Source organism: Carcharodon carcharias, chromosome 19, assembly GCF_017639515.1.
Source record: "Carcharodon carcharias isolate sCarCar2 chromosome 19, sCarCar2.pri, whole genome shotgun sequence".
Lineage (NCBI taxonomy): Eukaryota > Metazoa > Chordata > Chondrichthyes > Lamniformes > Lamnidae > Carcharodon > Carcharodon carcharias.
This window is the reverse complement of record NC_054485.1, coordinates 56,943,841-56,968,885: the sequence shown is the minus strand read 5'-3', so window position 1 is coordinate 56,968,885 and position 25,045 is coordinate 56,943,841. Positions and strand designations below refer to the sequence as shown.

Below are 25,045 nucleotides of genomic sequence, written 5' to 3'. Positions count from 1 at the left end.
GGCTCCGCGGAATGGCCGGAAACAGCCACCATTAACAGACCAACAAAAAGCAATGGTTCAACAGAGAAAACCCACCATTATAACAGAAGAAATGGAACCAGACAGCCTGCAAACGAACAACAATTTAAAAGAATCGTGTGTTTCTACTCTGTTCGTAATGGGCACATTATGTGATATTGTAGAAACAGATTAAGACAAAACTTTAAGCAAAAAGGTAGAATTCATGAAATCCACATAACAGAGGAACCAGGAGAAAAAGAGTCAGACATTTACTCATTACACAACTTAAAACTGGGTAAAACAGAGCCAATCTAGGTGACAGTGGAAATCAACAGGAAACACATCTGAAAGGAGGGAGATACATGGGCATCCACCACAGTTATAGGCGAACACATAATCAAATACCTGAATGGAGGAGACCACTCATTAAATCTGAAAAATTCAGATGCTAAATTAAAGACGTATACTGTTGAAGACATACCAGAAAGAGGTATATGCAAGGTTCCAGTATTGTATGGAAACCAATCTGTTAATTAACCCCTAATAGTGGTAGCAGGGGAGGGCCCAAGTCTACTTGGTCGGCACTGTCCTAAGGAAATAAAGTTGGAGGGACCAAGATTTTTCAACTCAGAATGTAAGATCTGCAAGAATTATTAAAGAAATCTGCTTGTAAATGAATCGAGGACCAGAGGGCACAGTTTGAAAGTGTTTTGCAAATGAAACAAACGCGAGGTGGAAAAACCTTTTCACACAGCGAGTAGTTAGGGTTTGGAATGCACTGCCTGGGAGTGTGGTGGAGGCAGGGTCAACTGAGACATTCAAGAGGGCAGTGGATGATTATCTAAATAGAAACAATGTGCAGGGTTACGGGGAAAAGGCAGGAGGTTGACACAAAGTTAAAAGGCTCAGAGAGCCAGTGTGGACATGATGGACCAAATGGCCTCCTACTCTGTAACAATTCTGTGATTCTGTCAAATATGCCTCCATTTTCAGGGAAGAGCACGGGAAGATTCAGGGGCTGCAAACTAAAATCCACGCGGATCCTGAGCAACCCCAGTTTCTTAGAGGCGAGGCCCGTCCCCCATGCATTATGAGAAAAAGCTGATGTTGAATTAGGCTGAAAAGGTTGGGAGTCTTAAGTGTGCAGTTTTCTAAATGGGCAGCACCCATAGTTTCAGTACTAAAGCCTGATCAGAGAGTGCGAATATGTGGGGACTATAAGTTGACTGTTAACAAAGTGACCGGACTTGACAGGCATCCTATACCGAAAATTGATGAATTGTACTCCAAGCTGGCAGGAGGAACCGCATTTGTGAAACTCAACGTGAACCACACTTACCAGCAAGTCGAGCTAGAAAAGGCTTCATGGGATTTTGTGACTATCAACACACATAGGGGATTATACCAATATACCAGGTTACACTTCGGAGTCTCATCAGCCTGTGCCATTTTCCAACGGCCTATGGAAAATTTACTTCAAGGTCTGCCCCATGTGGTGGTTTATCTCAATGATGTCCTGGTAACAGATGAACTGAGGAAGTACACTTGGCTAACCTGGAACAAGTGTTGAAGCATTTCTCACAAGCTGGAGTACATTTAAAAAGAAAAAACTATATCTTCCAAGCAAAAGAAGCGATTTACCTGGGTTACACGGGTGACACACAGGGCCTTCACTCAGAAGCAGGTGAGAGCTTTTAGTGAGGCACCAGCACCAAAAAACACCGCAGAACTCAAGTTCTTCTTGGGAATGATTAACTGCTATAGCTGTTTGCTCCTAAATTTACCAACAGGACTCGCTCCATTATACAGTTTACTCTAGAAAAACCACAGGTGGACTTGGCAAGCCCCACAACAACAGGTTTTTACAGCAGTAAAGCAGTTACTACACTCTTTGGCCCTGTTGGTACATTTTGACCCAAGGAAAGAATTAATTTTAACCTGTGAAGGAACCCCCTACAGAGTTGAGGCAGTACTCTCCCACCGGATGGCTGCGAACGGCCTATTGGTTATGTCTCGAAAACACTCAATGTTGCAGAACGACAGTACTCACAAGTAGAGAAAAGAGGCTTATCCATTGTATTTGGTGTTACGAAGTTTCACCAATACATCCATGGTCGCCACTTCAACATTGTATCCAATCACAAGCCACTACTAAGCTTGTTTGTGGAAGATAAGGCAATACTCCCAATTGCCTCTGCATGCATCCAAAAGAAGGCACTGATTCTAGCTGCTCATGAATATACTTTAACCCACCAGCCGGGAAGCCAGATTGCAAATACTGACGCACTGAGCCGATTACCTCTAAAAGACAGCAATGTGAATGTACCAATTTCTCAACAACTCATCTTGTTATTAAACTTTCTGGATTCATCACCAGTACATGCCAAACAAGACCAAGACCTAGTTTTGTCTGACGTCAGGGATCAAGTCTTGCAGGGATGGTCTAATGAGCCAAAGGCTGACGAAATGAAGCCCTATTTTAATAGGAGATACGAGTTTACCTGCCAGGATTCCATCTTGCTGTAGGGAGTGAGAGTCATTGTGCCTCCCAGAGGAAGACAACCATTAGCGATCGAATTGCATCGTGGTTACCCTGGCATCTCTAGAATGAAAATGTTGGCACTCAGCTACTTATGGTGGCCAAGGATAGATGCAGAAATTGAAAACTTAGTCAAGAGCTGCATACAGTACCAACAGGGACAGAAAATGCCTTCCTCTGCCCCACTGCATCGCTGGGAATGGCCAGGAAGGCCAAGGGTCCACCTCCACATTGACTACATGGGGCCTTTTTTTGGGCACAATGTTCCTGTTGATTATAGACGCTCACTCAAAGTGGATGCATGGATATGAGGTGAGAGCACCCACATCTGCCACCACTATAGATTGCGTCAGAGTTTTGCGATACACGGGTTACCAGATATAATAGTGTCTGATATTGGAACATTGTTCACTAGCGCGGAATTCCAAAAATGCACAAATCTCAAAAGCATGACACATGAAAGGACCCCACCACCCTGCATCCAGTGGTATAATTACAAGGACAGTCCAGGCCTTCATGTCCTGAGTGAGAAAAACTGGATGGAGACTCTGTTGCAACTAGATTACTGAATTTCCTACTCAGCTATAGGACTACACAACACACAATTACCAGTACTGGCCCCGCAGAGTTATTGATGAAGAGACATCTCAGGACACGTTTGAGTCTCATAAGGCCAAATTTAAGTGGGCGGGTGGAGAGACACCAGGAAGCCCAGGAAAATGTACACGATTACCACAGGCATGCAAGAAGCTTCACTGCTGGAGACACAGTTTTAGCAAAGAACTTTGGAGATGGGCCCAAATGGCTATCAGGTGAAGTTAGTGCAATGACAGGACCCCCTTCTTATCACATATCGGCCATTGGTCGGATAATTAGGGGACACATGGGTCACCTCAGGAAAAGGGAAACAAATGTACAAGAATGCACCAAGCATTCCCATTGGAGTCTACACCATATGTGGAAGGAACTCTATTTGGATTGGAAGTAAGGGTAGATGGTCAAAAAAACAAACTTACAGGTTCCTACTGGAGGATCTAGTGAACAGATGACTCCTGAGATAAAGCATCTGAAGCCGTAGATCAATGTTTGACACATTTGAAGAAACCTCCAGAGAGACTGAATTTGTAACTAGTTTATTTACGTAAATAGTTGATATATTGTAAAGATTGTAAATTGTACTTTCAATTAAAGGGGGAGGGAGGTGGTCATCTGAGGTGCAATACACCTTTAAGAGAATGTGAGCAGATTGACCACGTAACTGTATTACCCAATTGCTGTGTAGTGCGAGCTATATTGTTAATCAGTAGTTTAGAATATGGACTGGGTGGAGAAGCACACCTTTAGTGTTAGTGCTCTGTGACTTGTGTTAATAAACAGCATGTGCTTCATTTTACATTGATCTGTTTACCAACTCACTCATCAGTAAATTGATGTTCAACCGTATTTGCAAGCAAAACGGCCTGACAGAGAAGGAACATAACAGTTCTTTTTTAACTTAGTTATACAAGGTATCTCTTCCTTCTCCAGTTGTTCCCCGCTGGACATCTATCTTGACCTGTGGTTTCTTGAAGAATGGCATATTCACAGCCCCGAATTAATATTGCAAACCTTAAAAAATAACTCAGGAGGAGGAATGTCCAAATTCAATGTCCTTCAAATTTTCCAAAACTGGGTTCCTCACACTTGTTCTTTCTCATTCTCTCCATTCCTATCTCATTTGCATATCTGTCTCTCTCTCTCTCTCTCTGTCTCTTTCTCTATCCTGGGTGCGATCTTCATAACTGTACTGCCAAATATTGCTGTCACATATTTAATTATATCAAATTGTTTTATTTGTCAGTTTAGAGAGAGATAGAGAACGAGCTGAAGGGAGATGAAGAGCCAGAGAGAAATCTTCCCCGCCCCTCAGTAAGCTGAATTGAAATGGCCACGCTCATTGCCCAAATCTCATTGAGCCTTTACACAAACTCAGGACATTAATTTTAAGTCCTTCTGAGTGCTTTGCAGATATCTCCCCTTGTGCCATTGTCAGTCACTTCGCTTTTAACCTTCCGTTCATTTCACTTTACTCTTTTCCCCCAAAGTGCAATTAGCCTGCATCGCAGCACAAGTGAAGAGCCACATGCTATGTGTTGAAGAGCCACATGAGGTTTGGCCACCCCATCAGAGCTGGTCCAGCCCAAGACCATGCAGGACTAGTTGGGATGAATCACGTGGCCCTGCATGGTGTCAAGCAAGAAGATATGACCCTTGCAAAGATCTTATAATCCATGTTGAGAAGGCAGACTGGATGCCAGCTCTTAAAGAGGCAGAAATCACTCCTCTTAGTCGGGACCATGATGTCCCTGCACCATAAGAGGGGTGTCTCCCCGGTTGCTAAACTTTCCCTCAGGATGTGTGCATAGCCGTTCCCCAGAACATCCCAGAACACCCTGAAGAACTTCACGGTCAGCTCATCCAGCACAGGTGACTTTCCCCCCTAGAGCCAGTCGAGGACATCAATCAGCTCAGCCAGGGTAGGTGGAGCATTGAGCTGCTCGGCACCCTCTGGGCTGACCTGCAGCAGGTCCTCCCACAAAACCCTGTGACCTTCCTCACTGACAGATCCGGAGAGAAGAAAGCATAATCGTATACTCTGGTTTGAGCTCTTACACCCTCTGGATCCGGGAGAAGGGATCTGTCATTAGCCGGAAGCATGAGGAGCTATTTACAAACCCCTTGCCTCTTCCCAGTGAGTTGACGAAGGGGGAGCCGCACTCCACCTCCAGACCCAATGTACATGCCTCAGGACCCAACGAGTTGCAGGTCCCTCAGTGCTCCCTTCTTCCCTTCATATATTTTCAACAGCCTCACCAAGATAGGACTCCAGGTTGAAAACCTCCTGTTGCAACTTGTGGATTCTGGACTTCTACCGCTTTCTCGATCCCATTGTGTGTTCCTGACAGAGAACACGGACGTGAGCCTTGCTCACGTCCCACCACAGCCTCAACGAGGAATATCCTCCCTGCTACCTTCTCCAGCTGGCCCAGAAACGATGGAACGAGTCCTGGAACCACTCGTCCTCGGAGGTTGTTAAAGTGCGCGGACCCCCAACTGAGTACGGAATGTAAATAGCTCCGCCCACACCAGATGGTGATTCGAGCATGGCACCGGCTGCATGGAAGCTGCTGGATCAGAGGTGATATATACCATAGAAATGGTCGATTCTGGATGTTCTTCCTCCAGGCCTCATGAAAGTGAAGATTCTGGAATCAAGATGCAGATTTCGCCAAGTTGTTAGAGCTGAACAGGTCCCTCAACTGTCCTACCAATGCCCTGTGGGGCAGGGCACTGGTGCAGTCCCTTACTTTGGGGGTTCTGTTAAACCTCTCCCACCGAGGGTAATGCACTCACCAGCATCATGAGTGGACTCTTCTTCAAAGAAACTCACTTGCTGTAGCCTTGCCTGGGGATTGTAAACATTCACAGGTTAAATAGTGTGTCCCTCAGCCGGACAGTGAGATGGAGCAAGCAGCCTGGCACAGGCTCCTTGACTCCCAGGATCTCCGGCTGAAAATGTGAGGTCATCAAAATGGTGTGTTTTCTACAAGATGGAGGAATGCTCATAGCTCACCAAAAATGCAGAGTGCTGTTCCTGTAAGAGGAGGAGACACTTTAAATCTGTATGCTATAGCAAAAAGCTCATAACACAGAAATCAAAGGAGAAACCAATAAAAATCGATACCATTCAAGAAATAGAAGTTGAAAAGAGAATGAAGTGCTACTCTAAGGAGAAATTACGGGAGCTAATGGGGACTATTGGAGCACAGATATTCTGATCAAGGCATAAAACAAGCTTCATATTAGACACTGGAGCAGGAGTTTCAGTTCTTTCAGATACAGGACAGTGGCTAAAGAAAGAATCCCTCCATCCATCGACCATACAACTCCACAGTGCAGGAGGCATGGTAGTGGTATTTCTCTGGACTAATAATCCAGAGACCCAGTGTAAAACTCTGGGGACTTGAGTTCAAATCCTGCCACAGCAGAAGGGCTTTTAGGGATGGGCAATAAATGCTGGCATAGCCAGCGACACCCACATCCCATAAAAGTTCTTTTTAAAAATCCACTTTTACAGTGAAAGAAGAAATTGAGTCAATGCCACATCAGAGAGTCACCTCACCTGTAACCAAACCTACAAGTTGGGGTCCAGGTATGGTTCCAGTACTGAAACCGACTGATTCAATACGAATCTGTGTTGACCTCACACAGTTAAACCAAGCAGTCGAAAGGGAGATCCATCCAATGGCATCTGTGGATGAGAGTCTGGCAGAGCTAGCAAAAAGCACAATTTTTACAGAATTGGATACAGTGGATTCTGGCAACTACCTTTGGACGAAGAATCCAAACTATATTCATCACACCCTTTGGGAAGTACTGCTTCAATCGACTAACTTTTGGAATTACATTGACACCAGAGATCTTTCAGAAGATGATGACAGGCATTTTAGAAGGATTAGAAGAGGTCATCTGCCACATGGATGATATCTTCTTCCATGGGTCCACTGCACTGGAGCATGATACAAGATAGAGCAGAGTTGGAATGGTTGCAAGAAGCAGGACTGAAACTCAATAGTAAATGTGACTTCTGAGAACCAGTCATTACATTTCTTGGGCACATTGTTCACACATTAGACATCAGGGTTGATCCCCAAAGACCAAGGTAATCAAAAATATTTCACCTCACAATGTTGTGGAACTTTAGTGCTTCATGGGGATGGTTAATCAGGTAGGGAAGTAGCTCCCTAATACAGCACACGTAAACAAATCAATGCGACGATTGCTCAGGCAACACCAAGCATGGTGTTGGGAAGAACATCAACAAATTTCATTCCAAAGATAAAAAAGATGCTAATTACGCCGGCTATATTGTTACACTATGATCCGGAATTGCCCACGGTGGCTGCAGCAGATGTATCATCGACTGGACTAGGAGCAGCACTCTTCCAAATCCAGAAAGATGGGACACACAGACCAGTTTATTATCCATCTTGCTCATTGAAACAGAACAAAGATACACCTGAATTGCAAAAGAGGCATTAGCAACCACATGGGCCTGTGAGCAGTTTGCCAACTATGGCTTAGGCCTAAAGTTTAACTTTGAGGCAGACCACAAACCAATTACCTTATCAAATGCTAAAGATTTAACAAAGATGCGACCAAGATTCCAGAGATTTTGGCTGAGACTCGTGAGGTTCGATGCAACAACCGAATATGTCTGAGCAAAACAACAAACAATAGCAGACGCCTGGTCACACATTCCTGTTTGAAAACCTGAACAAGGTGACAAAGATTTTCTCAAAGATGTGCAGTCAAATACCTTATTGAGTTATTTATATTAGCAAGAATACAGGGGCTGAATGAAATTGAAAGGCACAAAAAGTGAATGAAGAATGTGCTAAAATTTAGAGATAGTACGAAAATGGATGGCCAGACTATGGCCTGATTATTTCCCTCACTGGGCGCGTGCCAATTAACGGCCAACCAGCATGAAACATGCTCTGGAAAGCTCAATGCTGCCGGGGTGGGGTGGGAAGAGGGCGGGTGACGACGTCACTGCGGGCGCGGCTGAGCGCTTCCACTGAGCCCCCTGAAGGCAGGCAGCTGCCTCAGGGAGCTGCAGGCATCCAAATATAAAAGTGAAGCACAAAAATGCTGCAAAATATGTCCATGCAGCACAGCCATGTAGCTGAAAGCAGACCTCATAAAATGCTGTCCCCAGCTATTTCTTTTTATATTATTTCCTAACAGAGGTTTCATCCCAACTATGGCTTAAGTTTCATCAAAAATGTAAAGGCCACCTGGCTGCTTGGACGGGCCACGCAAAATCGCTGACAATTGCGCCGTTAATGGGCTTAATTTACCTGCTCAGTTGTCGGCGGGCGCCCACCAAGCAAAATATCATGAGTATGCCATGGCATCAGGACACTTGTTTGATGTCATCTTGCACAATTTTATACCCATTCGGTTTGGGCACGTGCCTGCCTCCAGAACGTAAAATTCTGTCCTATGTTCCAAATAATCTCATTTGAAACAATATTTCGAGCAATGAGCACATCTCAGTGCCCTGGATGACTTGCTGATTTATGATGGGAGGTTGGTCATACCAGGGGTCCTCGGACTCGAAATGCTTCAGTGAATACACCAGAGACACTTAGGCATTACAAAGTGTTGTACCAGAGCAAGAAATTCAGTTTTGTGCCCAGGGGTTTCAAAATCACTTAGGGGAAATGATTTTGAGCAGCATCACCTGTGAAATCTTGCCAGGAGCAAAGACAACCCACTGCTGGTATCCTCATTCCCATCCAGACTGTGGGAACATCTCGGAATGCATCTTTCAGCTCAAGAGGAGGAGATTCCCCATCATTGTTGCCTCTTACTCCAGATAGATTAAGGTCAAATATCTTCATGGTCCTACTTCAGAAGTAGTCATTAATTTATTAAAAGAAATTTTTGTCACACATGGATCTCCAAATCTACTTACTCCAGTCAATGGTCCACAGTTTGCAAATGAACAGTCCCAACAGATTGGAGGATGGCAAATGCAACCCCGTTTTTTTTAAAAAAAGGTGGGGTGGTGGGGGGGAGAACAGCTAAATACAGACCGGTTAGCCAAACCTCATTGTAGGGAAAATATTACAGTCTATTATAAAAGATGTGATATCAATGAGATTAGACAAAGTCAACATGGATTTATGAAAGGGAAATCATGTTTGGCAAATCCACTGAAGTTCTTTGAGGATATAACTAGCAAAATAGATAATGGAGAACAGTGATGTGATGTATTTGGATTTTCAGAAAGCTTTTGATAAAATCCCGCATAAGAGGTTAGCATGCAAAATTAAAGCACATGGGATTGGAGATAATATATTGGCATGGATTGAGAATTGGTTAGCAGAGAGGAAAAAGAGAGTAGGAATAAATGAGTTTTTTTCAGAGTGGCAGGTGGTGACTAGTGGGGTGCCGCAGGGACTCAACTATTCACAATATGTATCAATGTTTTGTATGAGGGAAACATATGTAATATTTCCAAATTTGCTGATGATATGGAACTTGGTGAGAATGTGAGAAAGAGGCTGTTAAAAGGATTCAAGGTGATTTAGACAGGTTGATGAGTGGGCAAATACATGGCAAATGTAATATAGCATGGACAAATGTGAAGTTATCCAGTTTGGTAGGAAAAACAGAATGGCAGAGTATTATTTAAATGGTGATAGATTGCGAAATGTTGATGTACAAAGGGACCTGGATGTCCTTGTACACCAATCACTAAAAGCAAGCATGCAGATGCAGCAAGCAGTTAAGAAGGCAAATGGTATGTAGGCCTTCATTGTGAGAGGACTTGAGTACAGGAGGAAGGATGTCTTACTACAGTTGTAGAGGGCATTGGTGAGGCCACACCTGGAGTATTGTGTGCAGTTTTGGTGTCCTTACCATAGAAAGGATATACTTGCCATAGAAGGAGTGCTGCAAAGGTTCACTAGACTGATTCCTGGGATGGCAGGTTTGTCTTATGAGGAGGGATTGGATCCACCAGGCCTGTATTCACTGGAGTTTAGAAGAATGATGGGGTATCTCATTGAAACATATACAACTCTGACAGGGTTGGACGGACTGGATGCAGGGATGATGTTTCTTGCGGCTGGCAGGGGGTCTAGAACATGGACTCACAGTCTCAGGATATGAGGTAGATATTTAGGACTGAGATGAGGAGAAATTTCTTCACTCAGAGGGTGGTGAACCTGTGGAACTGTCCACCACAGAGGGCTGTGGAGGCCAAGACACTGTATATATTTAAGAAGGAAATAGATAGATTTCTGGACTCTAACAGCATCAAGGGATATGGGGAGGAAGCAGGAGTATGGCATTGAGATAGAGGAGCAGCCATGAACATACTGAATGGTGGAACAGACTGAAAGGGCCAAATTACCTACTCCTGCTCCTATTTTCTATGTTTCTATGAATGGTTGAAATGTTCATGGAAGAGTATGGGCAGAATCATCCCAGATTTGCACTAATTTCAGTAGCAGGCAGGTAAAACGACGTTTTACCCATCAACTGCGATGATGGATATTCACATTGTATCGTCTCAAACCCTCCTCATTATTCATACATTTCCATGGCGGACGGGCTCTCATTTACATGCCCGGCATCACTTTGCCTCTTCCTCACGCCGGGCACCGTGTTTAAAGTCCACTGCATGCATGCATCTCAGTGCTTCCAGACCACGACTGCTGCGGGAAGACATGGCCTTGAAAGGCAAAAGGGCTACAACTCTCAAGTTCAGCCACGTGTCACCAGAACGCTTTTTGGATGCAGTGGAAGCGATGTCCTCTACCCCCGCTCTGGCTGCAGGATGGGCAGTGGCATGACCAACCTGGCTTGGAAGATGGTGGCAACTGTGGTCAGCGCCAAAGTCCTTCATAAAAGAAGAGACATCCAGTGCCACAAGAGGATGAATGATCTCCATTCCACCAGGGTAAGTCACTCTTCTCATCACTCTCAACTCACACACTCACAAACCCATTACACATCCACAGGGCCCCCACTCACTGCCAGTTCAAGGGACATCACCATTCACTGTCACACACACCTTCATTGTCCCCATCCCATTCATGGGATCACTTACCACCCACACATGCCAGGCATACTTATCATCAGCCCTGGCAGGCACCCTGCTTACACTCTCTCCATCTCTATTGTTGCAGGACAAGCTGGCACACAACAGGAGAGAGAGATTGCAGACCGGTGGAGGATTGCCTGAAATCAAGGTCCTCATGGGCTTTGAAAACAGACCCACCCAGCTGGACGGCAATGATCTGGACCATTCCTGTGCTGACATTGAGGTTGGCCGTGCTCTACCAAGTGAGGGTCCAGCAGTCCAGCATCCATCAGACAACCATGCTATGAGTGATGTGTCCTGTTTCACTGGCCACTGCCATGCATTAATTATCTCCCCTTGCTTTCACAGGCACATCTGCCAAACAGCCGACAGAGTCCATGACCCAGGGCCTCCAATCAAGCCCTGAAGAAATCTCTGAGGAGAAATCTGAAGGCACCGTCCCTGAAGTCCCATCACAGCGCTCACCCACACCCTCCACCAGCACAGAGACACACACCTCGATGGGACATAGCTTTAGGGTCACAATCTGGTGAGCACATTGCACTGTCTGATCCACAGCAGGCGGAGGCAGGGACTTCCTGGTGTCTGGCACTCAGAGGACTGCTGGAGGCCAAAAGGTTGCTGAATCTGAGTCAGGTGATGAGCCTCTGGACTCGGTCATGCTACAGTTGCTGGAGCTGCAAAAGCAAGCTCGGGAACATCAGGAAGGGATGTCCGCCTCACTCCTCAGATTGCAAGACACAATGAAGGAATCCACCTGCTTTCAGTCTGAGGTGATAGCACCGGCATGCCAACACACTGAGGTCAACACTGGTAGGATGGCGGCAGCCATGGAGACCTTGGTCCAGGACATTGGTGCTACGCTGCTGTGTGGGATCAACTCCATCACTGATGCCATAGTTGGCCTCCAACAGTGTGTACATGATAGGGGTGCTGGGCAGCTCAATCTCACTCCAGTTACCCCTTCTTCTCAAGGAGTCAACCTGGGGCTCTTGGACAGCCATAGGGAGGAGAATCAGCAGATGTACCCCCGTGGGGCCATGCATCCAGGTGACTTTAGGAGTATCCGGCCCATCTAAATCTCCGCTTCCTGTGACCTCAGCAGCTCCTTGTCCACAGGCCGAGGAGGGTGTCACTGCCACACAGCAGGACCCTGAAAACAGGCCGGGACCCTACAAGTCTTGGCCCTCCACAGTACACCTGCCAAGGGCATCACAGACAGGGAGTCACAGTCAGCAGGCTGCCTCCACATCTGCTGTGGATGTCCAGGGAGCACCAAGACGTAGCAGCAGGGTTAGAAAATATAAGAACAGTTGCACAGCCTGGGAATGGGTGTTAATCACTTGTACATACTGTTTACTATTGTCAATAAACTCCCAAGAATGTCTCCCTGCCTATGGCTCCTTGTTCTGATTAGCAGTGTTCATGTCACTCAGACATGAAATCTTTCCGCACAAGATAAAGGCAGGTGTCTCAGTCCAGGGCCTCTTCCCTGTGCTCTGTGCAGCCTTCAGACCAAAGTGGTGATCCGGCTTCACACTCCCTGGAAATATTATTAATGTCTGCGCCTCGATGGTGCTGGTCATTGCTGCCAGAATGTAGTGGGCAGGTGCTACAAAATTCTCTCATTCTCTCTGTGTGCTCTCAGCACCTTTAACATGGGGCTGCCCTAAATCACACCAGCATCTGTGACCATTGATGCTGTGCTCTTGAAGGGCTCAGGTGCTGAAGGCAGACTATGGATCAGATACTTCTAAGGATTTATGACTGAGTGTCTATGATATGATCCTGATCACACTGCGCAAATGAGCTGCCCTTGGCCAGGTAGGAGTCATAGGTTTTTAGCGGCTATGTGAAGATCTATGGAGCATCCTCACTGCATGTCGTCATTATCTTCCTGGAATTGAGTGACTATTAGGGCCTCCACTGCATCTATATGATAGGAGCATTCTGACGGAGGATATTCATGCTCCATAAGCCAGACTGGAGTCAAATGTTCACAAATGTGGTGAGGATCTATGGTGTCTTCTCACTGCATGTTGTCATCACCTTTCACAAATCTGGCAGCTATGAGGACCTCCTGAGCGTGCCTGCCTCGTCTGGCCAGTGCAATGGCCTCATTGCCATCATCCTCGCCTTCAAGGACCTCCTCACCCTCATCACTGTCAGCGTCCTCCTCATTGGAGGAGACCTCCAGCTCCTGCATCTCCTCCTCATCCAGCTCCTCTCCCCATTGCAGTGCCAGGTTAGAAAGGGTGCAGCAGATGACGGTGACACCCTCTATGGACTGTATTGCAGTGCTCCACCAGACCGAACCAGGCACCGGAACCGCAACATCAGCCTCATTATAGCATCGCTCTGCTGCAATCTGAGGCCACCACATGGGTGTCATCAGCCACGGCTTCCGTGGGTAGCTCTTGTCCCTGAGGAGCCAACCCTGCAGCCTCTGTGGACCCTGGAAGAATCCAGGGATCTGTGACCGACTGAGGTAGTAGGGATCGTGCACACTCCCTGGAAACCGTGCGCACACCTGCAAAATGTGTTTCTGGTGGTCGCACATTCAGCGCATGGAAACCCTTGTGGTTGATGTAGTTCACTCCAGGTTGCCACGGAGATCTGAGCAACATATGTGTGCAGTCGATCGTACCATGCACCTGTGAGAAATCCAAGATCTGGATGAATCCAATCGCTGTTGCATCCTGGCTCTCCTGGTCCTGGGCAAAATGCACAAAGTTGTCCCTCGCAGAGATGGCATTGTGGCCTCATGGATGCATTTGTCGGTGGAGGCTTGAGAGATCCCACAGAGGTCACCTGCGGAGCCCTGAAAGGAGCCACTGGTGTTGAAATTGAGTCACTTTCACAGCCACTGGCAGTGGATGCCCTCCATGTCCCCATGGCGCCAAATCTGCAGTAAGTGGCAGAAGTGACCAACTAGTTCCCTACACATGCTCAGTCCTCGGCGACACTGGTTCTTGGTCCTCTGCAGGAATGAAAGGCGGCGTCTATAGACCCCGGGTGTCACTAGGCACTGACCAGTAACGGCTCACTGTGGCACTTGGGCGGCGTATGTGGGAGCCCCAGCCACCCCTTCTTCCTGAGGTCGCTGCTCCTGCCTCTGCACAGCCAGGAGCTTCAGTCGCTCTCTCCTCCGTCTTCTTCATGTGCCATAGGCCATCAGGCTTACAGTTAGTTCACCAGGCTCTATGATCTTGATGTACTTCTCCTGCAGGATGAAACAGAGACATGGTTAGTATGGGTGTACTAAGAACCTGTCCTGGTTAAGTGTGAAGGCCCCTTAACACTTCCTGGTGAGTGCAGGCCACCACTAGGATAGCCAGGGTTTAGTGTGCTGCATGGCTGTCTGAAACCCCACCCACCTCCGCTCTGCTCCACCTGACCGATTGGCAGCAGCTTCGCCCATAAGACTGCATGCTGTGCTCTCAGCTCAGTCACAGGCATTCTCCTAACCCACACTGCAAGGCTGCCCTGTTAGCTTGAACCATGGGGGAGACTGGACCAAACCGGGATGATGACATTGCAAAGGGGCTGTGAGCGCCTACAGCAGTGACTGCTCCATGGCCAGCTTTAGCAAGAAGATTGTACAACGTGTGCAGTCCAACTGTTCTGCAGCCCACAAAAGCACTCGTGATTTTGCAGCCTGTGCCCAAGGGGTGAAATGCCCTGGAACATTTGGTGGCACTTAGTAGTCTCTGTGTTGCTAGAACGGGTAGAGAAGCTAGAGGCCCGACTCTAATCATATCAATGTGGCTGTGCCTGAACTGTCTCAGTTTCAGAGGAATGGTCACTTTCTACAGGTTTCCCTAATGTGTGGCCACATCCCTCACCCACCCTACTCCCCCACCCTAAATGCTTGTGCGCTATATTCAAAGGCAGGGCTGCCCTTTACCCCTCTCCCAAACCCCCCCACCCCAACACCCCTGAAGCTTGAAGTCCAACAGATGACCCTGGCAAGCACTGCCCATCATTACTGTGTAATCACCTCCGAGTTCCCCTCAAAGTGTAGCCGGCCAAGGGCACCTTTATGTGCTGTTGTGAACATCGGAGTGCTTTCCCGCCAATATGGATGGACGATCCAGCGGGGTCAGGGGGTTGATCAGAACGATACTGATGGGCTGGCCTAATAATGATATGCAGATGTATTGCAATGAGACACGCGACGTCCATTGGCAGGCCTAGCGGACAATCGCAAACTGGTTTCACGTCCTTGTCAAACTGATCGCGCCATATTGTCCGCTCGTGCCACTGAACACACCCAACTCTGATGGGCACAGAAAATTTGTCCACACAACTAGTTCACTCAGATACCCACAAACTAATGGAGAGACTGAAAGAGGAATAAGAACTGTAAAAGCTTTGTTGAAGAAAAGTGATGTTATCTATTTAGCTTTGAGTGACCGTTCCACACCACTTCAGAATAGATTGACTCCATCAGAACATCTGACTACAGACTCAACTTCCTGTTCTTCCACACATGCTTATGCCATTATCTCAAAGCAGCAGATATAGAGGGAGTGAGGGAGAAGGAGGGTGAATATCATGTAAATCAAACCAGAAACTATAATCAATGCCATACAGTGCAGGATTGACCAGAACTCCAGCCAGGTGAAGCAGTCTAGATTTGAGACCAGAATCAGCAAGACCAAATACTGGAAAAGACACAAAATCCACAATCTTATCTTGCAGATTCTGAAAAAGGGATAGTGAGAAGAAACTCACCTCTTCACTCCCCAAAGCCTGTCCACCATCTACCAAAGTTCTAGCCACTGATCTAATGCCCACTGAGCTGCTAGTATGTGTGCTAGTTCCCGCTTCTGGCAGCGGGTGTGACGTAGGTGCAATTGAAGTCCGGTAGTCCTCTGGCATCAGGGGTGGCCCTTCGGGTTCCACAGAGCAATTGTGTGCTGGTGAACCTAATAGGGAGATCAAGGACATGTCATGAATTAATGTCACTGCACATACCAAGTACCCTCGTCAGACAATGGAGGTCTGCATCACAGTGCCGTTGTCTTTCAATGATCAATCAGGATTCCAGGTTCAAGGCTCCCATCAATGAAGGGACCGCACTAGAATGGTTGCACAAGCCGAAAGTCTCACCTCTGAGCACTGCACTCTTACCTTCATCTGGAACCCCGCCTCCCCAAGCCCAGTTGCACAGGAACCATGCCGGCTCTCAATCTCGAGGGCATCCTCCTCGAACCAGCTGAGCAGCAGTAGTTTGGGTGGCCCTCCACCTGTATGTGCCCTCTCTGCTTGGTTATGACTCGTCTTCTTCTGAAAGGACAGAGCAGCATTGATTTGTCCACTCTCTACCTGCAGTGGCATTGCAGCCTGGCCAACCCCAGCTGAGGAACACCTCGCAGGGCACATCCGGATTGTGGCTTCAAGGCACTCAGTCCAAGCAGCCAGGGCTCACCCCCTTGGCCACTCCGGCGTCACTGACAGTTGGCACTCAGGCTCTAGCACCCCTGAGGTCCACGGGGGGATGGCCAGACCTTAACACTTCAGCACACTGACCCATGCCAGCACGGTACTCACCCTTCCTGAGCAGAGCAGGTCATTGAACCACTTGCGGCAGTGCACCCATGTGTGCCACACCACGTCATGGCTGCTAACCAATGTTGCCTTCTCCTCTACCCTCTGGGGATAAAGGTGTCTCTCCTGGCAGCTACCACCTCCAGGATAATGGCAAGGCACTCATCCAAAAAGTGGGGACACCCAATGCCCACCTGGCTGCCTTACTGCCTGGCATCTCCAGTCGCACTTGACTCGATCACTTGAGTTTGCTAATGCAGAACAGACATTTTTCTGCGGCAGCCTTCCAGGGTCTGCATGGGAATTTTTAAACTTGCCACCAGGTTGCCATTGGACCTGGTGGTCAACAGGCACCCACCTCCGCTTGTCCCTTTCCGACCAGTGACATGCTGCGTTTCATGCTGGGTGGGCCTTGATTGTTCCGCCCACTGTGCCTACCCAAAAATCTCAATCCTGCTCCTGGAAGTTCTGCAGAGAATATACAGCTCAGAGGCACAGAGAAATATGCAAATCTGCTGAAAAAGGACAAGGAAATGTGACCACATAACAAAAAGCTCAAAGTAAAACACTGAGTGAGTGAACATAGCACTAAACTTTCTAGTCCCAGCTCCAGTAGAAATGAAAGGCAATACATGGAAGAACTGGTAGTTCTTCTACTTGCAATGACAAAACTACAAACATGCAACAGACTTAATTAACAAGTTGGAACCAATAGGAGTAGCCACACTACGAACACTGCTGGAGAGGGATTGCCACTAAATGTATACCACTCTATATTTAACTGACAAACAAAGAAGGCAGATGGCAGAGGGTTTGAATGCTTTGAATGCCAAGTAAATGTTACTTATGAACACTATATATCTTCAAACCTTCCACGCTATCCCCAGTCAAATGATAAGGCAGTAAAAATCGCCAAAGGAATCATCAAGAAGTCGAGCACACCTAGCACAGTTGTATACAAGACAATCCTTGAGTGGAGAAACACTGAGTGAAGTCATGGGAACTGGTCCAATCCAAAGACTGAAGTCACACTGCACCCAAGCTATTCTGCCCATAGCAAAAAAGCTACTGAAACCAAAAGTAGTAGCAGGCATAAATGAAAAAATCAAAGTGAAATAACAGAAAGTCAAATATCATTTTCATAATGGAGAAGAAAAGAGTTGACGTTTCGAGTCCTCATGACCGTTCAACAGACCTAGGAAACTAGTTCTGTTGAAGGGTCATGAGGACTCGAAACGTCAACTCTTTTCTTCTCCGCCGATGCTGCCAGACCTGCTGAGTTTTTCCAGGTAATTCTGTTTCTGTTTTGGATTTCCAGCATCCGCAGTTTTTTGTTTTTATCATTTTCATAATACTGCCAAACCATTGCCAGAGTTGAGCATTGGAGAGCCAGTCAGGGTACAAACCTTCAATGCTCTCAATAGGAGTCAACACATGTGGAAACTTTGGACATGTGCTGAGAAATAGTCACCTCGACCATACGTGGTGGAAGCGAACAACCAAATATACCGAGGAACTGCAGGTATATGCGAACAAACAGCGAAGCTGTTCCTTCACAGCAACTGGCTGGAAAACAAAGGATCTCGCCAGCTGTACTGGGTACAGAACTACTATCAATCCCAGAGGTTCAAGGCTCCCCAAAGGCCACAATGGAACAACAACAGTTACCATGGCAACAACTGCCACAGGAACAACACTCACTGGAGAGGGAACATTACCCAGGCAAACAGGCAATGACAACATGCACATGCACATTGAGGCCCGCACAATTTAAAAACTGTGTCAAACGCAGTTGCAGAGACTGACCAGTCACACAAACATAAGAACATTGGGTGCATTTTAGGTAACTTGGGTAACTCAGTTACACATGATTGTGCATGCAAAGTTGTCTTTTGTTCTTTAGGAAAAAGGGGATGTTTGTGTCGTTTATTCATACATAAAGGTAAACGTTTGGGTTTTGAAATGCAACATTATGGCAAGCCAGGTAGGACATGTTGTAGTCAGATGACCTCTGCCATGAAGCACTCTGTAGGCTGCCATCTGAGATCAGTTCAATAAAGACTTACTATGAGAAAGCACTGAGAAGCTCCGCTGTCTTTAAACATGCAATGATTGCAGTACCAAGAGAGTGCCGCATTATTGAAGGTGCCTTCTTTGAGATGAGACATTAGACTAAGGCCCCACCTGCCCACTCAGATGGACATCAAAGGTTTTCTTTTGAAGCAAAGCAGGGAATTCTCTTCGGTGCCCTGGCCGATATTATCCAGCAACCAGCATCACCAAAACAGATTATCTGGTGATTAATACACGGCTGTGTGTGGGCTGTGCACAAATTGGCTGCCATGCTTCCAAAATCACAATGCCTAAACTTCAAACATAAATACCTAGCTGTAAAGTGCTGAAGTTGTGAAGGGCAGTGGCAAATGGAATTTAATCCTGAAAAGTGTGAGGTGATGCATTTTGGGAGGACTAACAAAGCAAGGGATACACAATGAATGATAGAGGATCAGAGGAACATTGGTATGCATGTCATAGATCCTTGAAGGTAGCAGGCCAAGTTGATAATTTGGTTAAGGAGGCATATGGGATACTTGCCTTTATTAGCTGAGGCATTGAATACAAGAGCAAGTAGGTTGTGATGAAACTGTATAAAACTCTAGTACACTGGAGTACTGTGTGCAGTTTTGGCTGCCACACCATAGGAAGGATGGGATTGCACGAGAGAGGGTGCAGAGGAGATTCACCAGGATGCTGCCTTAGCTGGAGCGTTCCGGCTATGAAAAGAGACTAGATAGGCTGGGGTTGTTTTCCTTAGAGCAGAGAAGGTAAAGGGGAACTTGATTAAGGTATAAAAAATTATGAGTGGCGTAGATACGAGGAAACTTTTCCCTTTAGTAGAGGGGTCAATAACCAGCGGCATAGATTTAAGGTAAGGGCAGGAGGTTTAGAGGGGATTTGAGGAAACATTTTTTTCACTTAGAGAGTATCTGGAACTGACTGCCTGAAAGGGTGGTAGAAGCAGGAACCCTCACAACATTTAAGAAGCATTTAGATGAGGACCTGAAATGCCATAGCATACAAGACAATGGGCCAAGTGCTGGAAAATGGGATTGGAGTGGATAGGAGCTTGGTGACACGACAAGCCAAAGGGCCTCTTTTCGTGCTGTAAAATTCTATGACACTACTTTAATGCAAGACTTTCTTTCCTTCATTCTTAGGGCAGGATTTTCAGGTCGTTTGGTGAACACAGTGGGCAGGAGTGGCTGGAAAACAGTCCACCACCCATGATTGGTCCCTAACCATGATTTCACACTGGCTGTGCCAATTAATTGGCAAATTAAACACTCAGCACTGCCTGGGAGGGTGGGGGGGGAGGAGGGTGAGTGCGGAAATCTGTGCGGGCGCAAGCGAGCGTGCAGTGAAAGCTCCCTGAAAGCAGAGAGCTGCCTCATGGAGCTGTAATACTTCAAATCAATCAATAAAGTTTTAAGAATCTGGAAAAAATGTCCACACAGCAGACTCAATCACCCCAACATGTGGATACAAAAATGCTTCACAAACCCTTTTTTATTTTATTTTTCATTAATATCAGAAACCTCATCCCGCCCCTTGGATGAGGTTTCCTCAAAGATCCAAAGGCCACTCCTGCCACCTGTAACATTAGACAGGCAGCAAAAAATATTGTGTAATTCATTGATTTAATAGCCTGAATAGGCCTCTTCATTGTCAGTAGGTGCACTGCTGACTCCCGTGTGTGCACTGCTGACCGAAATATCAGACTGATGAACGATGACGTCAGGACCCTCACATGGCGTCATCGCACACTATTTTACGCTCTGGCCTGTCAGATGTGCGTCCCCATGCTTAGCGGAAAATCCCACCCTTAATGATAAATCTGTTTTCTATCTCTTTCTCATGACTGTAATCTTTTCAAACAGCTCCTCACGATCTAAACTCTTGATATTTTACAGGGTTTGCAGGAAAGGCGCTGAGATTTCAAACCCAAACCTCCACCAGTTACGTCAGACTGTATCCGTCGAACTGTCCCAACTTGTCTGCCTTTACTCTCTGCTTTAGGGCAGCTTCTGAAGCATCCCACAGTTACACGCTGTTTTCCTATGCAACGTCAAATCACAACAACGAGCTGTTGATCTGGAAAGGGGATAAAGGAAGGATGTGCCTTTATCTCGGCAATATTGTAGTTGGGTTCTCCCTCCCAGAAATGAATGCACTGCTGAGACACATCTGTGTGACTTGGGAGTCTACAGGGGGACTGGCAACATTCTGGGTGGATGGAGAACGAAGTATATGGAAGGTTGGTAAAAAGGGGGGAATTGTGCATGGTGGAGGTGCAATTATACTGGTTCAGGAACAGGAATTCCCAATGGGGTTAGTTCTGTATCCCAGTTGCAAGGTGCAGCAGTAAATAAAGATGACAGAGGGAGTTTGCTGCCTTCTGTCTCTCACACAGAGACAATAAAAGAATCAAACATATATGTATGTGAGGTTCAGACTGTGAGAAATTCATTTTAGTCAAAGCTGATTCTATTCTGGATTGTGACTGGGCGAATTTGTGATTATTACTGTTAACACTCTCTCTCTCTGTCTTGTTGCTGATATTACACCATGATTTCTAACATTCACACATTGTAATTTGCCTAGAAAAAGATTGTAATCAAACTGTAATGTTGCAGCTTCATCTTAATAAAAGAACATCAAAAAAGAAAGGTCTGTGTGTGTGTGTGTGTCTAATTTTCAATTTAAACCCAGTACAAACCATCTCTCCCATATCAATTGAACTAAGTGCACTGTCCAGTCAGGCACTGAGATTCCCACACAGAGCAGGAAGCTCAGCTTCCATCCCCAGCCTGTTTGGAGGCAGCTGATCACAATCCAGTGCTGTGTGTCCATTCCAAAAATCTGACAAGATTTCAGTGATGGATTATATGTGCTGAACCTACAGCAGGATTGAATGAGTTCAGCAATGATGCACACCATGGTTAAATATCCTAATAGCCCCATCTGTCCAAGCTCACATTGTGTGGTAGCTCTGAGGAGGGCACGAGCCTCGACAAGGTTCTATATTTCAATAATTATTCTGTGGAACATTCCGTAGAGTGGGGGAGTTAAAAGAAATAATTTGCATTGATATAGCACCTTGCACAACCTCAGGATGACCCAAGGCATTTCACACCCAAAATCCTTTTGAGGTGTCATCACTGTTTTAATGACAGTTAGTTTATGCACAGCAAGCTCCCACAAATATGGATGTAATAATGACTAGATAATCGGTTTTAGTGATGTTGATTGAAAGATAAACAGTGGCCAGAACATTAGGGAGAATTTTTCTCTTCAATGAATTACATCCACTTGAAAGGAGAGATGCGGTCTTTAATGTGATAACTAAGAGTTGGCACCTCTGATAGTGCAGCACTCTGTCAGCGCTGTATTGGAGTGTCAGCTCAGGTTTATGTGCTCCAGTCTCTCAGATGAGTGTTGCCACAGTCAACATGAGCTGAATTTACTCAGCCAGTGGGACAGAAGTCAATGTTATAAATTTGATGTCATTGAGATATGGGAACTGATCCCAGAGGCTAGAATATTCCTGGCTCCTTGGAGGAGAGGGTAATGCTGAGAAAGGTTTGGAAAATCCTGTCAAGACAGCCCCCTGATTCTGTCCTGCCTCTGGGTAATGTTCGCAGGATGGGTTGCAACATCAATCAGCAACCCCACTCCACAGAGGAAGGCAGCTAATCGATTCAATTTAGGCCCCAATCAATAATTCCAAATACCTCACACTGAGGGATCTTTCCCAGCAGCGAATGGGCCCCCATTAGTCCAGAGCCCACTAACTACTTGAAGGTGGCCTCCCAGCGACAGGTCAGAGGGCCATTGAAGCCTCCTCTCAAACACCCAAGGACAGAAAGATTGAAACAGCTAAAGACAAAGCCACAATAATTCCTGTGAAGGCTTTCCCTCCTCCCCACTGATGGCCCTAACACAGCTGGGCTATTTATAAAACACTCTGCAGCCATTTGAGGTTGGCTCCATTTTGAGACCCGCTTACTCTCTCTGACTGTGCCTTCAATGCACCCACCTGTCCCAGTGAGGCAGTTGGCCAGACAGTCCTGAGGGTTCTTTCTTTGACCCTCCCTTGCCCCTGTCCCACTCACTGTCCTTGATTGGACGGCAAGCATGGAGGCGGCTTCTTAATCAGTCCACATGAGCATGGTCTGTGCCCAGAAATGGTCCAGACTCACGATTATTTTCTGAGACCTTAAGGTTCTGACACGAGTAAACTGCAAGTTCTCCTATTCCAAACCCAATGGGAATTCAGCAATAGTTCAGGCGGCACCCTCATAATTCCTTCTACGCTACCATCGCACCCTCATCCTCCCACCCTATGGGCTCACTCTGCCCTCTCTCATATTCATCATTCCCTCCTACCACACTACCCCTTTGTTTGCTCCCCAGGAGGCAGTCATTGTTGCCACAGATCCCTCTCTTGCATGTTCATCTGCACATCCCCCCCTTACTCCCTCCTCCACCCTTTCCCCCTTTTCCCTCCAGCCTCCTTCTCCCTCTAGACTCCTTCCCCGCCCAAACTCCTCCTTGCCCCCAGACTCCTTCCTCCTCCATGACTCCTTCCTCTCCTTCAACTCGTCCTCCCTTAGAACTCGTTCCAACCCCTGAAGTCCTGTCCCCCTCCAAACTCCTTCCCTGCTTCGAACTCCCTAGCCCTCTGAACTACGTCTCTTCCACCTTCTTCTCCCTTGCACCCTCTCTCCCCATTCTACCTCCACCTCAATCTTACGCCCCGACACCATCATCCTCCTCGTATTAAACTTTTCGACTCCTTTTGTTCTCCCGCCTCAGAGCCTTATCCTCTTTCCTCTCCCACTCACTGCTGGACCTTATTCTCTATCCCCTTGCTAATCATCCTTAGCAGCCCATGGTCAGACACTGGCGTCCTGAAGCAGACCCCAGACATCAATATTGACTACCCACCTTCCGAGAGCTGCTTTGCGATGGTGGCTTGTCCTTAAGAATCCAGCCAGCATGTGATGCACGTGTTCCTCCAGGCTCCGGTAGCTGTCGGGCTCCAGCATCTTCTGTTCCTCCGGTGTCCGCAATCTGAGCAAGGCCCTAACGGTTAAGTCCCGACTTCTGCTCCTCATACCCGTCCAGACGTGTTCTGGGCTGGCGTGTTTCCCACCAACCTGCCCAGATGATCCAGCCGGAATGATTCTGGCAAACAGGACTTATAATGAAATGCAGATGTATTAAAATGACATTCCCAACATGTGGCAGCAGAAAAGGCCATTGATGGGTGGAGCAGATGACCACAAACTTGATTCACAACATTTCGAAACCGATTTTTGGCCTTCTCGCAATATTGTCCGCTCACACCCACCATGACGCCAATGAGGGCAAAAAATTCCAGCCTGTCTTCTACTGTGAAAACAGACACAAAATACCTGCTCAATGCCTCGTCCATTTCCTTGTTTTCCATTATCAATTCTTCTGACTCACTCTCCAGAGGACCAACACTCACTTTAGTTCCTCTATTCCTATTTAAATACTTGTAGAAATTTTATATCACTAGATAATTATCTCTCATTCTCAACTTTCTCCTTCTTGATTACTTTTTTAGTCATTCTTTCCTGTTTTTTAAAAATCTGACCAATCTTCTGACCTACCTCTAATCTTTTCAGATTTATACAGTGTTTCTTTCAATATCTTTAATATCTTTATTCAGCCATAGTAATGCATCCTTCTCAAACAGCCTATCTTTCACACTGGAATAAATCTTTGTTGAGTGTTATTAAATATCTCTTTAAAATTCTACCACTGCGTCTCTACTGTCCTTTCTTTTAACCTAATTTGCCAATTCACTTTAGATAGCTCTGCTTTCATACTCTCCTTACATTTAGCTTTACTCAGGTTTAAAACACTGGTCTTAGACGCACACTTTTTCCCTTCAAACAGGACATAAAATTCTCTAACGCTGTCATCGCTGACACCTCTTTTACTGTGAGGTTATTGATTAATCCTATCTCATTGCTCATTACCAGATCTAGAAGAGTCTATTCCCTGGTTGGCTCTAGAACGTACTGCTCTAAGAATTTGCCCGGCACACACTCTCTGAACTCACTTTCTAGGCTACCTTTGCCGTTCTGATTTGTCCAATCTATAGGTAGATTAAAGTCACCCATGATTATTACGGTAACTTTCTTAAATGCCCCATTTATTTCTTCCTACATACTCTTTCCTATAGCATAACTACTGTT

At 46.4% G+C, this 25,045-nt stretch overlaps 1 protein-coding gene across 1 annotated transcript in view; it reads left to right on the top strand.

The window, feature by feature from the left end:
• The first annotated feature begins 18,165 nt into the window (after positions 1-18,165).
• The window catches only part of LOC121291185 (mucosal pentraxin-like), a 41,379-nt gene continuing 34,499 nt past the window's right edge, over positions 18,166-25,045 (top strand). Inside the window, exons 1-2 of the mRNA XM_041212275.1 lie at positions 18,166-18,346; positions 20,726-21,143. Coding sequence (XP_041068209.1) covers positions 18,166-18,346; positions 20,726-21,143 — 599 coding nt within the window. The remainder of the gene's footprint in view (positions 18,347-20,725; positions 21,144-25,045) is intronic.